This window comes from Leucoraja erinacea, unplaced genomic scaffold, assembly GCF_028641065.1.
Source record: "Leucoraja erinacea ecotype New England unplaced genomic scaffold, Leri_hhj_1 Leri_51C, whole genome shotgun sequence".
Taxonomy (NCBI): Eukaryota; Metazoa; Chordata; class Chondrichthyes; order Rajiformes; family Rajidae; genus Leucoraja; species Leucoraja erinaceus.
The window spans coordinates 653,049-667,975 of NW_026576421.1; the positions used below are offsets into that span (position 1 = coordinate 653,049).

Below are 14,927 nucleotides of genomic sequence, written 5' to 3' on the forward strand. Positions count from 1 at the left end.
CGCTGACGGGCGGGGGGAGCCACCTGTCGCACCACCAAACGCTCCCAGAGGCCGGGGAGCTGTTCCGGACTGTGCCGGGCACTGGCGGCTGCGGGCCGCTGACGGAGAGGGGTACCCGCCCCACAGACGGGAACGCCGGCCTCTGGCCAAAGCCCACTGCCAAGCCGCCCCTCGCCAATTGCCAGCCTTCGCCCATCGACTACCGGCTGCTGACTCCGGCCTCCGACAGGTTGGGCGTTCCCTCCGCGGTGAAGGACGTGGCCCGGGGCGGCACGGCGGAGTGTGGCGAAGCCTCGAGCGCCAGGCTGCTGGGCAGGCTGAACGCTGACCGCGAACACCCCCTGTACTCCCGCCTGCTCGCCCGACAGAAGGATGCCCTGCAGCTGTGCCAGGCCGATGCCAGCGGTGACACCGTCAGCCTCGAACAGCCCAAGGGCGGCACGCTGAACCGCGCCAAGCCGGCAGAAGCAGGGAGCAGCAACCGGGAGCCCGCTTCCGGAGTTAGAGGTAAGAGAGAATTAGACGGAAACAGGCCCTTCGGCCCACCGAGTTGTCCCGATTTATCCCATCCACATATCCTATGTTATCCCACTTTCCCATCCACTTCCTACACACTAGAGCCAATGATGTATTCAAGAGTGAAAACTCTGGTGGAGGCCAATTCACTGGATGTTTTCAAGAGAGAGTTAGATTTAGCGGAATCTAAATTTAACGGAATCAAGGGATAGGGTGGAAAAGCAGGAACGGGGTACTGATTGTGGATGATCAGCCATGATCATATTGAATGGCAGTGCTGGTTCGAAGGGCTGAATGGCCTCTACTCCTGCACCTATTTTTCTGTGTTTCTGTAGCTCAGATCCTCTAGTCCTGGCAACATTCTTTCTGTGCCCATTCCAGCTTTAAATGACATTTGGACGGGTACGTGGATAGGATAGGACCTCTCAGATAGGTCACGCCTCTCGTTTCCCTCTCCCCGACTCTCAGTCTGAAGAAGGGTCTCGACCCAGAGACCACACCTGGAGTATTGCGTACAGTTTTGGTCTCCAAATCTGAGGAAGGACATTATTGCCATAGAGGGAGTGCAGAGACGGTTCACCAGACTGATTCCTGGGATGTCAGGACTGTCTTATGAAGAAAAGACTGGATAGACTTGGTTTATACTCTCTAGAATTTAGAAGATTGAGAGGGGATCTTATAGAAAACTTACAAAATTCTTAAGGGGTTGGACAGGCTAGATGCAGGAAGATTGTTCCCGATGTTAGGGAAGTCCAGGACAAGGGGTCACAGCTTAAGGATAAAGGGGAAATCCTTTAAAACCGAGATGAGAAGAACTTTTTTCACGCAGAGAGTGGTGAATCTCTGGAACTCTCTGCCACAGAGGGTAGTTGAGGCCAGTTCATTGGCTATATTTAAGAGGGAGTTAGATGTGGCCCTTGTGGCTAAGGGGATCAGGGGGTATGGGAGAGAAGGCAGGTACAGGATAGTGAGTTGGATGATCAGCCATGATCATATTGAATGGCGGTGCAGGCTCGAAGGGCCAAATGGCCTCTACTCCTGCACCTAATTTCTATGTTTCTATGTTTCTATGACCCGAAGCGTCACCCATTCCTTCTGTCCAGAGATGTTGCCTGTCCCGCTGAGTTGCTCCAGCTTTTTGTGCAACTTACTCTCTGGTGTGAATATTGACTTGTGTAACTTTCCGGGTGGAGATGTTGGTGTGTGTGGGCGATCGTGAGAGGCTGAAGGGTCTCTAACCTTGCCGTGCCGGGCCGCAGGTCTTGCCGAGGCGGTGGAGGTGAACGGCCACGCGGCGAGTGACCCCGACGATGCCCAGCGATCGGAGGGCGGCGACGGGGGGCGGCGGACGTTGGCGGAGGACAACGCCATCGTCATCAGCCACGTGTGCAGCATCGGCGAGCAGATGGCCGAGCAGCTGTTTGGCGGCGAGGAGGACGGGGCTGCCGGCGGCAAGCACGGGCTGCCCGGAGGTGCCGGGGACTCGGAGACGGAGGGCAGCGCGCCAGAGCCGCCTAGGACCGGCACCAACCACGTGGCAGTGATGAGCGACGAGCACGTCACCTGCATTCACGGTAAGGCAGGGGGCGCTGCACTGTGGGGGGGTGAGGGGGGTGGGACGAACCCCCGCACTGTGGGGGGCAAGGACGGGGGAACCCCCACACTATGGGGGGGGCGGGTGAGGACGGGGGAACCCCCCTCACTGTGGGGGAGCGAGGACGGGGAACCCCCACACTGTGGGGGGGCGAGGACGGGGGACCCCCGCACTGTGGGGGGGGCGAGGACGGGGGAATCCCCGCACTGTGGGGGGGGCGAGGACGGGGGAACCCCCCACACTGTGGGGGGGCGAGGACGGGGGAACCCCCGCACTGTGGGGGGGGGCGAGGACGGGGGAACCCCCCGCACTGTGGGGGGGAGAGGACGGGGGAACCCCCACCGTGGGTGGGGGGGGGGGGGGGGGTGAGGGGGGGGAACCCCCCGCACTGTGGGGGGTGAGGACGGGGGAACCCCCACACTGTTGGGGGCGAGGGCAACCCCCACACTGTGGGGGGGGGGGAACGTCCGCACTGTGGACGGGGGGAACCCCCGCACTGTTGGGGGGGGGGCGGGGGAACCCCCCCGCACTGGGGGGGGCGAGGAAAACCCCCGCACTGTGGGGGGGCTGAGGATGGGGGAACCCCCGCACTGTGGGGGGGGGCGAGGATGGGGGTAACCCCCACACTGTGGGGGGGGATGGGGGAACCCCCGCACTGTGGGGGGGGCTAGGACGGGGAACCCCCGCACTGTGGGGGGGCGAGGACGGGGGAATCCCCCACCACTGTGGGGGGGGCCGAGGACGGGGGAACCCCCGTGGGGGGGGGGGGGCGAGGACGGGGGAACCCCCGCACTGTGGGGGCGGAGGGCGAGGACGGGGGAACCCCACACTGTGGGGGGTGGGGAGGACGGGGGAACCCCACACTGTTGGGGGGGGCGAGGACGGGGGAACCCCCACACTGTGGGGGGGGGGGGGCGAAGGACGGGGGAATCCCCGCACTGTTTGGGGGGGGGACGACGGGGGAACCCCCGCACTGTGGGGGGCGAGGGCAGGGGAACCACCGCACTGTGGGGGGTGAGGACGGGGGAACCCCCGCACTGTGGGGGACGAGGGTGAGGACGGGGGAACCCCCGCACTGTGGGGGGGGCGGCAGGAAGGGGGAACCCCCGCACTGTGGGAGGTGAGGACGGGGGAACCCCTGCACTGTGGGGGGGGCGAGGACGGGGGAACCCCCACACTGTGGGGGGTGAGGGTGAGGACGGGGGAACGCCCACACTGTGGTGGGGTGGGGGTCTCCAATGAGGTAGATGGGAGGTCAGGACTGCTCTCTAGTTGGTGAGAGTACGGTTCAGTTGCCATATACTAATTGGGGGAAAAAACTATCCCTGAATCTGGAGGCGTGCGTTTTCACGAGGAATGCCGAACTCGTCTCCCAAGACGTACAGGTTTGTAGGTTAACTGCAAATCGTCCTGTGTGTGTTTGTGTGTGTGTGTGTTTGTGTGTGTGTGTGTGTGTGTGTGTGTGTGTGTGTGTGTGTGTGTGTGTGTGTGTGTGTGTGTGTGTGTGGGGCAATGTTAGTGTACGAGGTGATCGCTAGTCTGTGCGGATTCGTTGGGCCGAAGGGCCTGTTTCGCGCAGTATCTCTAAACTAAACTAAACATGTTTAGATTTACTAGTGCCACCTGTACTGAGGTCCAGTGAAAACTTTACTGCCTAATCAGATCAGATACACGAATATAGTCAAGTCAAACGCAAGCACAATAGGCAGAGCAAAGGGGAATATACAGAGTTACTCCAGCAGCATTTTGTGTCTATCCCTGGTTTAAACCAGCATCTGCAGTTCCTTCCCACACAGTGTTGTCTCCGCCTCTGCAGGCCTCCTGGACGAGTATATCCAAGCCTACGGCAGCCTCATCCCGCTCAACACTGACGAGGTCGTCGAGAAACTGCAGGATGTCTTTGAAGAAGACTTCGCTACTCCCCACAGGTACGTGATCACGGTGACGCGGCGGGTGGAGCTGCTGCCTCCCAGCGCCAGAGACCGGCCCAAGTTCGATCCTGACCACGGGAGCTGTCTGTACGGAGTTTGCATGTTCTCCCCGTGACCTCCGTTGGGTTTTCTCCTGTTTTCTCCCTCATCCCAAAGGCTTCCAAAATACTCGCGAGATGAAGTGTTCAAGAAGGAACTGTGCAGATGCTGGAAAATCGAAGGTACACAAAAATGCTGGAGACACTCAGCGGGTGCAGCAGCATCTATGGAGCGAAGGAAATAGGCGACGTTTAGGGCCGAAACCCGGAAGGGTTTCGGCCCTAAACGTTGCCTATTTCCTTCAGGATTTCGGCCCGAAACGTTGCCTATTTCCTTCAGGATTTCGGCCCGAAACGTTGCCTATTTCCTTCAGGGTTTCGGCCCGAAACGTTGCCCCATTTCCTTCGCTCCAGAGATGCTGCTGCACCCGCTGAGTTTCTCCAGCGTTTTTGTGTACACTCGTGAGATGAAGTTCCCCCTCAATGTTGCAGTCCTCAATGTCTCAAATCTGTGTGGGCGGCACTGCATTACTGCCTTGTAGCGCCAGAGACCCGGGTTCGATCCTAACTACGGGTGCTGTCTGTACGGAGTTTGCACGTTCTCCCTGTGATCGTGTGGCTATTCCTCCAGGTGCTCGGGTTGCCTCCCACATCCCAAAGATGTGCAGGTTTGTAGGTTAATTGGTTTCGGTAAATTGTCCCCAATGTGTAGGATAGTGCTAGTGGCTCTTGGTTCTCCAAAATATTCCAAATGGAATTTAAACTGTGGAGGTGGTGAAGGGAGGGCTTAAGCCAGAAAGGGTTATTGGGAAGAAAGAGCTACTTTAAATGTAGTTGCATCTGGTTGGGTAACGATAGTTGGGTGGAGATTATTCCATGCTTTAATTGTGTGTGCGGGGGAAGAACGAATTGCTGTACACATCTGTCTTTGTAGCTGGGATCACAAATTGGATCCAATGCCCTCGTCTGCTCCTAATTGGTTTGGGTTTGGTGTAGGTCTTGTAGTCTATGTCGGGCTGACCGTTTAACATTTTGTAAAAACGTTAAGGTCAAACGGTGAGCTTCACGTGTGTGTGTGTGTGTCTTGGAGAGGGTTCCTTCCACCCCGACCAGAGAATTCAGAAGTTTGGTGACACTCGCTTCTCTCTCATAGGTGTTAGTAACAAATCGAGCTGCCTGTCTGTCTGTCTTTGGACACGTTCGATGGAAGAAATGTTTTGTATTTGTATATGGGTCCCATGCTGCAACTGCGGAGTCCAAATGAGGTCTAACCAGGGTGAAGTATAGCTTCTCCTTGACACAATGATGAAAGTTGTGCCTCAGAAAGTTTAGGACCCCTGTTGCTTTCACCGTAGTGGGTAGATAAAAGTGCTGGAGAAACTCAGCGGGTGCGGCAGCATCTATGGAGGGAAGGAAATAGGCGACGTTTCGGGACCCGAAACCCAAAGGAAATGTGCTGGTGAAACTCAGCGGGTGCAGCAGCATCTATGGAGCGAAGGAAATAGGCAACGTTTCGGGCCGAAACCCTTTGGGTTTCGACCTGAAACGTTGCCTATTTCCTTTGGGTTTTGGGTCCCGAAACGTTGCCTATTTCCTTTGGGTTTCGGGTCCCGAAACGTTGCCTATTTCCTTCGCTCCATAGATGCTGCTGCACCCGCTGAGTTTCTCCAGCATTTTTGTGTACCTTCGATTTTCCAGCATCTGCAGTTCCTTCTTGAACATTAAATGTAGTTGCATCTGGTTGGGTAACTATGGTGGGGTGGAGATTATTCCGTGCTTTAATTGTGTGTGTGGGGGAAGAACGAATTGCTGTACACATCTGTCTTTGTAGCTGGGATCACAAATTGGATCAAATGCCCTCGTCTGCTCCTAATTGGTTTGGGGTTGGTGTAGGTCTGAATCGTGTGTGCTGGTCTCAAATTGGATCGACCCCCCTGCCCTAATTGGTTTTGGGTTTGGGTGTAGATTTGTATGGTGCCCCACCCCCCGCTCCCCCCCCCCCCCCCCACCCCCCACCCCCGAGCTGGGACGGCCACCCCCCCCCCCCTCCAGAGACACACAGCACTCACCTCTATCACATCCTGCAGGAAGACGATGATCCACCACGTGATGCAGTCGTACCACCGGATGGTCGGGAACAACGCCGTGCGTAACTTCCGTGTGACCTACAAGAGGCATGTGCTCACCATGGATGACCTCTCCACTCTGTATGGACAAAACTGGCTGAATGATCAGGTTATATCGCCTCTCTTCTTCCACCTCGCGTATTGGAGGGCTTGACTTGTGCTGGAATCTCATTTTTGAGGGGGGCTAGAGTATAAGAGCACACGCAGAATGCTGGAGACCACACCTGGAGTATTGCGTACAGTTTTGGTCTCCTAATCTGAGGAAAGACATTCTTGCCATAGAGGATTTGCGTATAGCAGCAGGGAGGTTCTACTGCAGTTGTACAGGGTCTTGGTGAGACCACACCTGGAGTATTGCGTACAGTTTTGGTCTCCTAATCTGAGGAAAGACATTCTTGCCATAGAGGATTTGAGTATAGCAGCAGGGAGGTTGTACTGCACTTGTACAGGGTCTTGGTGAGACCACACCTGGAGTATTGCGTACAGTTTTGGTCTCCTAATCTGAGGAAAGACATTCTTGCCATTGAGGGAGTACAGAGAAGGTTCACCAGACTGATTCCTGGGATGGCAGGACTTTCATATGAAGAAAGACTGGATAGACTCGGCTTGTACTCTCTAGAATTTAGAAGATTGAGGGGGGATCTTATAGAAACTTACAAAATTCTTAAGGGGTTGGACAAGCTAGATGCTTGATTTGATTTTCCCGGGGTGAGGCCAGGAAAAGCTGCCGTGCGCTTGTCAGCGGGCAGCTGCAGTTTGAGACCCTGGGCAACAGGAGTTTGGTATGGAACGTTTGTGGGTGGGGGCAAAGAGAGGAGAGGATGGTTGTATGTGTGTTTGTGTTATGTTACGGGAAGGCTGAAGTGCTCTTTCTCATGTTGTTCCGCAGGTCATGAACATGTACGGAGACCTGGTTATGGACACCGTCCCTGACAAAGTAAGCCCATCCACCCTCTACGGTCTGTACATGTGTGTGTGTGTGCGTGTTTTGTGCATGTGCATTGTGTGTGTGCGCGCATGTGTGTGTTTGAGTGTGTGTGTGTGTTTGAGTGTGTGCACGTGTGTGTGTGTTTGAGTGTGTGTGTGCATATGTGTGTGTGCACGTGCGTGTGTGTGCGCGCATGTGTGTGTGTGAGTGTGCACGTGTGTGTGTGTGTGTTGTGTGTGTGTGTGTGTATGCATGTGTGTGTGTGAGTGTGCACGTGCGTTGTGAGTGTGTGCGCATGTGTGTGTTGAATGTGTTTGTGTGTGTAGGTGTGTGTGAGAGAGGTTGTGTGTGGGAGTGTATGTGTATGTGTTGATGTGTGTGTGGGTTTTTGTGTGTGTGCATGTGTGTGTGTGTGTGTGTGTGTGTGTGCATGTGTGTTGTGTGCGCGCGTGTGTATTCGTGTGCGAGGGTGCCTGAGTGTGTGAGCATCACCAACAGGCACAGCGGTGGAGTTAATGCCTCACAGCGCCGGAGACCCGGGTTCGATCCTGACTACAGGCGCTGTCTGTACGCAGTTTGCACGTTCTCCCTGTCACCTGCGTGGGTTTTTTCCCCCCGAGACCTTTGGTTATCTCCCACACTCCTAAGACGTGCGGGTTTGTAGGTTAATTGGCTTGGTAAATGTAAAAGAAAAGTCCCTAGTGGGTGTAGGATAGTGTTAGTGTGCGGGGATCGCTGGTCGGTGGGCCGAAGGGCTGTATCTCTAAACTAAAACCACTCTATCCCTTTGTTTCCCTTCACTCAGGTTCACTTCTTTAACAGCTTCTTCTACGACAAGCTGCGGACAAAGGGATACGACGGAGTGAAAAGATGGACCAAAAACGTAAGCCCCGTCTGCAAAACCGCCCCCTTCACCCACCCTGGCCCTGGCCTCCCTCGAACTGGGGGTCAATAAACAAAAGCAAAACTGCCCCGCCCTGTCCCAATCCATTCACAACCAGGGGCCACACACAGTTTAAGAATAAGGAGTAAGCCATTTAGAACCGAGATGAGTTGATGACTGTGTGTTCATCCCACAGGTTGATATCTTCAACAAGGACCTGCTGCTAATCCCCATTCACCTGGAGGTTCACTGGTCCCTGATCTCAGTCGATGTGCGGCAGAAGACCATCACCTACTTTGACTCCCAGCGCACTCTCAACAGGCGGTGCCCCAAGGTACGGTGCAAGCAATTGGGTCCCAGCACTTACTTCAAGGCATTATTGCTTCTGTCATGTCAGAGTCATAGAGTGATATAGTGTGGAAACAGGCCCTTCACCCAACTTGTCCACACCGCCCAACATGTCATAGAGTGATATAGTGTGGAACTTGTCCACGCAGCCCAACATGTCCATTCTACACTAGTCCCACCTGTCTACGCTTGGCCCATATCCCTCCAAACCACTAGTCCCATCCATGATTCTGTCTAGCTGTTTAAATATTGGAATAATCCCAGCCTCAACTACCTCCTCTGGCAGTTTGTTCCATACACCCACCACCCTTTGTGTGAAAAGGTTACCCCTCAGATTCCTATTGAATCTTTTCCCCTTTACCTTAAAACAATCCGTCTGAAGAAGGGTCCCGACCCAAAACGTCACCTATCCATGTTCTCCTGACCCGCTGAGTTACTCCAGCACTCTGTGAAACGTCACCTATCCATGTTCTCCACAGATGCTGCTGACCCGCTGAGTTACTCTTTACTCTGTAAATGTCACCTATCCGTCTGACAGATGCGCCTGAAGGGAGTTTACCCAGCACCTGTGAACGTCACCTATCCATGTTCTCCACAGATGCTGCCTAACTCGCTGAGTTACTCCCAGCACTCTGTGAAATGTCACCTATCCATGTTCTCCACAGATGCTGCCTGACTCGCTGAGTTACTCCAGCACTCTGTGAAACGTCACCTATCCATGTTCTCTCCTCAGATGCTGCCTGACCCGCTAAGTTACTCCAGCACTCTGTGTCTGTCTTTGGTATAAACCAGTGTCTGCAGTCCTGTTTCCACCACTTGTATCTGCTGCCTCCTCTATACTGATTCTCGGAGCCCCACAGCCTGTCCCACGGTACGAGTTCATTCCAAGAGCTCTCCCGAGTTTAAAAAAAAAATCAAACTCGTGGTAAGGACGGAGAATGAACGTAGCGGGTACGTCGGAGCTCGGGGACGTCTCTTAGCGGCTTGTACTGCTAACGGCAGGTACTCGGGAAGACTCGCTAACGGTAGGTAAGCTCGGGAAGACTGGTGAAGATTTTTTTCAACATGTTGAAGAATGTCCACGAGAGCCCAAAGTACCGACGAGTGGCCATTACCGTAAATCTCCGAGTTCGAATCAGGGCAAACTCGGGGAGAGCTCTTGGAATGAACTCGAACCGTGGGACAGGGCTTAAAGAAGTGTAACGGGATGTGCGTGCCAATCTTGCTGTGATGAATTAAACATACCTGACTTTGCATTTTCATTGTAGCATATTGGAAAGTACCTCCAGGCAGAGGCGATAAAGAAGAACAGACATGACTTCTACGAAGACTGGAAGGGATATTTCAAAATGGTGGGTGCCCTGTAGTCAATGTTTCAATGGCTTTTTATTATTTTAATTTTTTATTTTTTAGAAGCAATTGTACAGAGATAAATCATTCGGCATCTAAAATTATACAATTACTGTGCAGCTTCAATTTTAACCTTCTAACCTAAACTATGAAAATGAAAAAAGAAAACAAGAAAGGAAAAAAGTAGGAAGTGAAAAGATCAAGACAAGCCTAATGTTTTCCAAATGTAGTGTCTCGGACATGTTTGTGATCCACATCTTCACTGTAGGGACTGTTGGCTGGGCTTTTTATTCCTACAGACGTACAGTACAAACAGCACCCGTGGTCAGGTTCAAACCCGGGTCTCTGGCGCTGGGAGGCAGCAACTCTACCGCTGCGCCACCGTGCCACCCGAGCACTTTGTATCCTGCTGTGTACTAAGGGCACAGCGGTGGAGTTGATGCCTCACAGCACCAGAGACCCAGGTTCGATCCTGGCTGCGGGTGCTTGTCTGTATTCGGTTTGTACGTTCTCCCCGTGACATTTAGAACGGGGGCGAGGAAACACTTTTTCTCACAGAGAGTTGTGAGTCTGTGGAATTCTCTGCCTCAGAGGGCGGTGGAGGCCGGTTCTCTGGATGCTTTCAAGAGAGAGCTAGATAGGGCTCTTAAAGATAGCGGAGTCAGGGGCTATGGGGAGAAGGCAGGAACGGGGTACTGATTGGGGATGATTAGCCATGATCACATTGAATGGCTCGATGGGCCGAATGGCCTACTCGTGCACCTGTTGTCTATGGTCTATCAAGTTTTCTCCGAGAACTTCAGCTTCCCCCCACACTCTAAAGACATTCAGGTTTGTAGGTTAATTGGCTTGGTATAGCTATAAAAATGGTATTTTGTGTAGGACAATGATAATGTTCGGGGATCGCTGGCCAGTGTGGACACGGTGAGCTGAAGGACCTGTTTCCACGCTGTTTCCCTAAACTAAACTAAACTAAAACCAGCAACTGCCGTTCTTGGTTTCTACTGGAGTGTGGATACTGGTCGGGATTTGACAAAACGGATCGACACAGCCCTGTCGCAAACATCCTTGTTGTGTTTTGGTGCTGGAAACGACTTTAAATAACACTCGGACACAGGAGTAAGCCAACAAGCTTCTTTATTCTGAATGCCACCAGGAGTCTCTGCTGCGCATGCATGCCACTGCGCAAGACACCAAATATGTTAATTCTATTTCATACATAATACTAATCCCCCATTAACTTGGAGGCAGGTAACTCAATTTCACCTTCACGGTATATGCTCTTTATGTAAAATATAATTGATTAATACACTGTTGCAAAATTGTATTAAGTCATCTTACAATACCTCCTCATAACTGCAATAATCATATCTAAACTTAGCACATCATTTTTTCACTCCACCCATCTTCCTTAAACCAAATACATTACACCTTGCTTTATGTGTTATCAGTTTACGTTTCCTTATGTGTAAATTGCAAACACTTTCTAATCGCCCTAGCTCTGCCTGTATCTCTGCCTCTTCCCTTTTAAATGTCCTAATGTTAATTTGAAGATTTCTTCCTGGTCCTGATATTCTGCTGAAGTTAACGTTTCATTTTCTGCTTCGTATATTCGCTTTGTTTTCCTCGCTTTGTTTCTGTTCATTATTTGTAGGTGGCATCTGACACATGGCTGCAGGTTTTCGTTTTGCTAGCAGCTTCCTCTGTCCCTAGTGTGTGTAGGATAGTGTGAATGTGCGGGGATCGCTGGTCGACGCGGACCTGGTGGGCCAAAGGGCCTGTTTCCCCTCTGTATCTCTAGTCTCCCTCTCCTCTGACTCTCAGTCTGAGGAAGGGTCTCGACCAGAAACGTCACCTATTCCTTTTCTCCAGAAATGCTGCCTGATCCATTTAATGTCTCTAAGTAATTGACTCCAGCTCGATTGAGTCCTTGGATCGTGCTGAAGGGTAACGCGGTCATTGCGTGTATTGAGGTTCAACGGAGGATTTGATGTTGTTGCTGTGGGCTAACTTAAGTCATTGTCTTTGCAGAACGTGGCGAGACAGAACAACGACAGTGACTGTGGAGCCTTTGTCCTGCAGGTACATATACGCTTCAGTCTCCATCATTGGGCTGCCAGGTCACCCGCTCCTCGTGGCCAGCGTGTGGGGAAAGTTTGCTATCTCTTGTGTGAGGGACTCCATCCTGACCACCACCCCTCTCTTACTAGTCTGGTTCCACCCGTCCTGAACTTTTAATTCCACTACTCCTTCTTCCGACCTCTGCCACCAGTGTCGTGAGAATGAATGAATAAGTTTATTGGCCAAGTATTCACATACAAGGAATTTGCCTTGGTGCTCCGCCCGCAAGTGACAGCATGACATACAGTGACAGTTAGGAATGACACATAAAACATTCAACATTAATAATAGAACATTATTGATTAAACATGTGAATGAAATAAAACACCAGAGTAAATACCAAATAAGTTTGCAAGACGTGGGAACAGATTTAGGCCATTTGGCCCATCGTGCCTATTCCACCATGCAATCGTGGCTCATCTTCGTAGGGTATAGGAGCAGAATTAGGCCACTCAGCCCATCGAATCTACTCTGCCGTGCAATCGTGGCAGGTCTTCATTAGTAGCAGAACTATGCCCCTGTCCCACTTAGGAAACCTGAACGGAAACCTCTAGAGACTTTGCGCCCCATCCATGGTTTCCGTGCGGTTCCCGGAGGTTTTTGTCAGTCTCCCTACCTGCTTCCACTACCTGCAACCTCCAGCAACCACCTGCAACCTCCGGGAACCGCATGGAAACCTTGAGTGGGGCGCAAAGTCTCCAGAGGTTTCTGTTCAGGTTTCCTAAGTGGGACAGGGGCATTAGGCCAGTCAACCTGTTATTCAAACAAGGTTGATCTATCTTTCCCTCTCAACCCCATTCTCCTGCCTTCTCCCCATAACCCCTGGCACCCGTACTAATCAAGGATGTATCAATCTCCTCCTTAGAAATATCCTTTGACTTGGCCTGCACCGCAGATTCACCCAAAACTGTTCCCAATACTCCACATGGGGATGGAGGATGGAACCCAGGTCTGTGGTGACGTGAGGCAGCGGCACTCACGCTGCCCAACCCGCCCATACCTGGCTTCGTCGAAGGGAAGACAGATGCAAAATGCTGGAGTAACTCAGTGGGACGGGCAGCATCTCTGGAGAGAAGGAATGGGTGACGTTTTGGGTCTGGACCCTTCAGGCTGAGAGTCAGAGGTTTTGCTGGACATCTTTGCTCAGTCCACGTGGGCCTACCTGATCTCCCGGTTGCCAAACACTTTAACTCCCACTCCCATTCCCACACTGACCTATCTGTCCCGGGCCTCCTCCACTGTCAGAGTTGGAAAATATTTTGCTTGGGCAGCTTACACCCCAGCAGTATGAGCATTGACTTCTGTAACTTCAAGTCCTCTGTCTCTCCATCCTGAACCCACCCAAGTCATTGTAACATAGAAACATAGAAATTAGGTGCAGGAGTAGGCCATTCGGCCCTTCGAGCCTGCACCGCCATTCAATATGATCATGGCTGATCATCCAACTCAGTATCCCGTACCTGCCTTCTCTCCATACCCTCTGATCCCCTTGGCCACAAGGGCCACATCTAACTCCCTCTTAAATATAGCCAATGAACTGGCCTCAACTACCCTCTGTGGCAGAGAGTTCCAGAGATTCACCACTCTCTGTGTGAAAAAAGTTCTCCTCATCTCGGTTTTGAAGGATTTCCCCCTTATCCTTAAGCTGTGACCCCTGCGTACCTGCGTCTTGTTGAGTCTCATTGTCCATAACTTGTTTTCAGCTAGCCCACTGTTAACAATGGCCTGTCCCCTTTATCATTGTTAATTTTTTGCATTTCTTTCATTTGTTCTGTATCTCTCTTCATATCACTGTCGATATCTCCCGTTTCCTTCTCTGCTGACTCTCAGGGTCCCGACTCGAAACGTCACCCATTCCCTTTCTGCGGAGATGCTGCCTGTCCCGCCCGCTGAGTCGGTTTAAAGCAGCATCTGCAGTTCCTCCCTACACTGACCCTTAACGCAAAGTGGGCTTTTGCCTTGTGTCGTTTCAGTTCTGCAAATGCCTGGCTCTGGAGCAGCCGTTCAGCTTCACCCAGCAGGACATGCCCAAGCTACGACGGCAGATCTACAAGGAACTCTGCAACTGTAAGCTGACTGTGTGAGGGGGGGGGGAGGGCCCCAGCGGCAAGGGGTGATCGACGCTCCACCCCCACCCTTTTCACGGACATTACAAAGGACGATACGAGATGAGGAGGCGTGAGCGATGATACAACCTCGGCCTTCACGCACGTCCAACCAGTTTCCTCTCCTTTTTTTTTAAAGAAACGAAAAATCTTTTTTTTTTTTTTTTTTCTTATGCCATATTTGTTCAGTATTGAAGTGTTGAACATTTTTGAGATTCTGGTTAACTGTGTTGTGTTATCACATCAGGATCACGGGACAAAGAACATCGGCGGGCGGTGGTGGCTGGGGCTGAAGGAGTCTGGTCATTTGGGTTTGTAAGCTGGGACAAGCGGGGGGGGGGTGGGGGGGGGAGTGTTCTGTGTGTGAGTGTGGGCGGAGGGGAGGGGAGGGGGAACAGGCAGACTTTCTCCACCTGCTTGGAACTGAGGCTTGTGTCCATCGAGCCGTGGCTGCTTTGGACGTGGGTAGGAGAGGCCACCGTCTAACTGCTGGTCTACCAGTGGCTGGCATGGACGGGCGTGGGACAGGGCGGCCAAATGTGCATCCAGGCTAAATGAGTTTGACCGTAGCAGTGATTCACTCACTCTCCAACCACCAACCCGACTTGGAGACAGTTGTTTGGTGCTCTCTTTCATGTGTTATTCTGTTTTCTGTAGGTTTTTTTATATATATCTATATCTATAAAAGCTGAATTTTGACCAGTGACCAAAATGATTTGAGGGGAGGGGAGGGGGGGGGGGGGAAGCACGTCGCCAACACCAGTCCGTGTTGGCAGAGGGAAAGCTGGGTCTGTTCACCCCTTGGAGACCACGCTGCATGGTAGTGGCACTTGAGTCAGCTTCACTCTCTGGATGGAGGGAGGGAGGAGGAGGGAGGGAGGAGGGAGGGAGGGAGGGAGGGAGGGAGAGAGGAAGGAAGCTGGCTGGACAAAATGACCAGTTCCAGTTGAAGTGTGCTATTTCTCCTCACCAAGGTCCGTATCAGCA

At 52.5% G+C, this 14,927-nt stretch overlaps 1 protein-coding gene across 1 annotated transcript in view; it reads left to right on the top strand.

Moving 5' to 3' along the window:
- Nucleotides 1-14,281, top strand: part of LOC129693995 (uncharacterized) — a 23,338-nt gene extending 9,057 nt beyond the window's left edge. Inside the window, exons 2-11 of the mRNA XM_055630717.1 lie at nt 1-507; nt 1,776-2,090; nt 3,927-4,038; nt 6,167-6,314; nt 7,095-7,142; nt 7,939-8,016; nt 8,213-8,350; nt 9,633-9,716; nt 11,746-11,796; nt 13,809-14,281. The exon at nt 1-507 is cut by the window's left edge and continues 533 nt beyond it. Coding sequence (XP_055486692.1) covers nt 1-507; nt 1,776-2,090; nt 3,927-4,038; nt 6,167-6,314; nt 7,095-7,142; nt 7,939-8,016; nt 8,213-8,350; nt 9,633-9,716; nt 11,746-11,796; nt 13,809-13,919 — 1,592 coding nt within the window. The 3' untranslated portion in view covers nt 13,920-14,281. The remainder of the gene's footprint in view (nt 508-1,775; nt 2,091-3,926; nt 4,039-6,166; nt 6,315-7,094; nt 7,143-7,938; nt 8,017-8,212; nt 8,351-9,632; nt 9,717-11,745; nt 11,797-13,808) is intronic.
- The last annotated feature ends 646 nt before the right edge of the window (nt 14,282-14,927 follow it).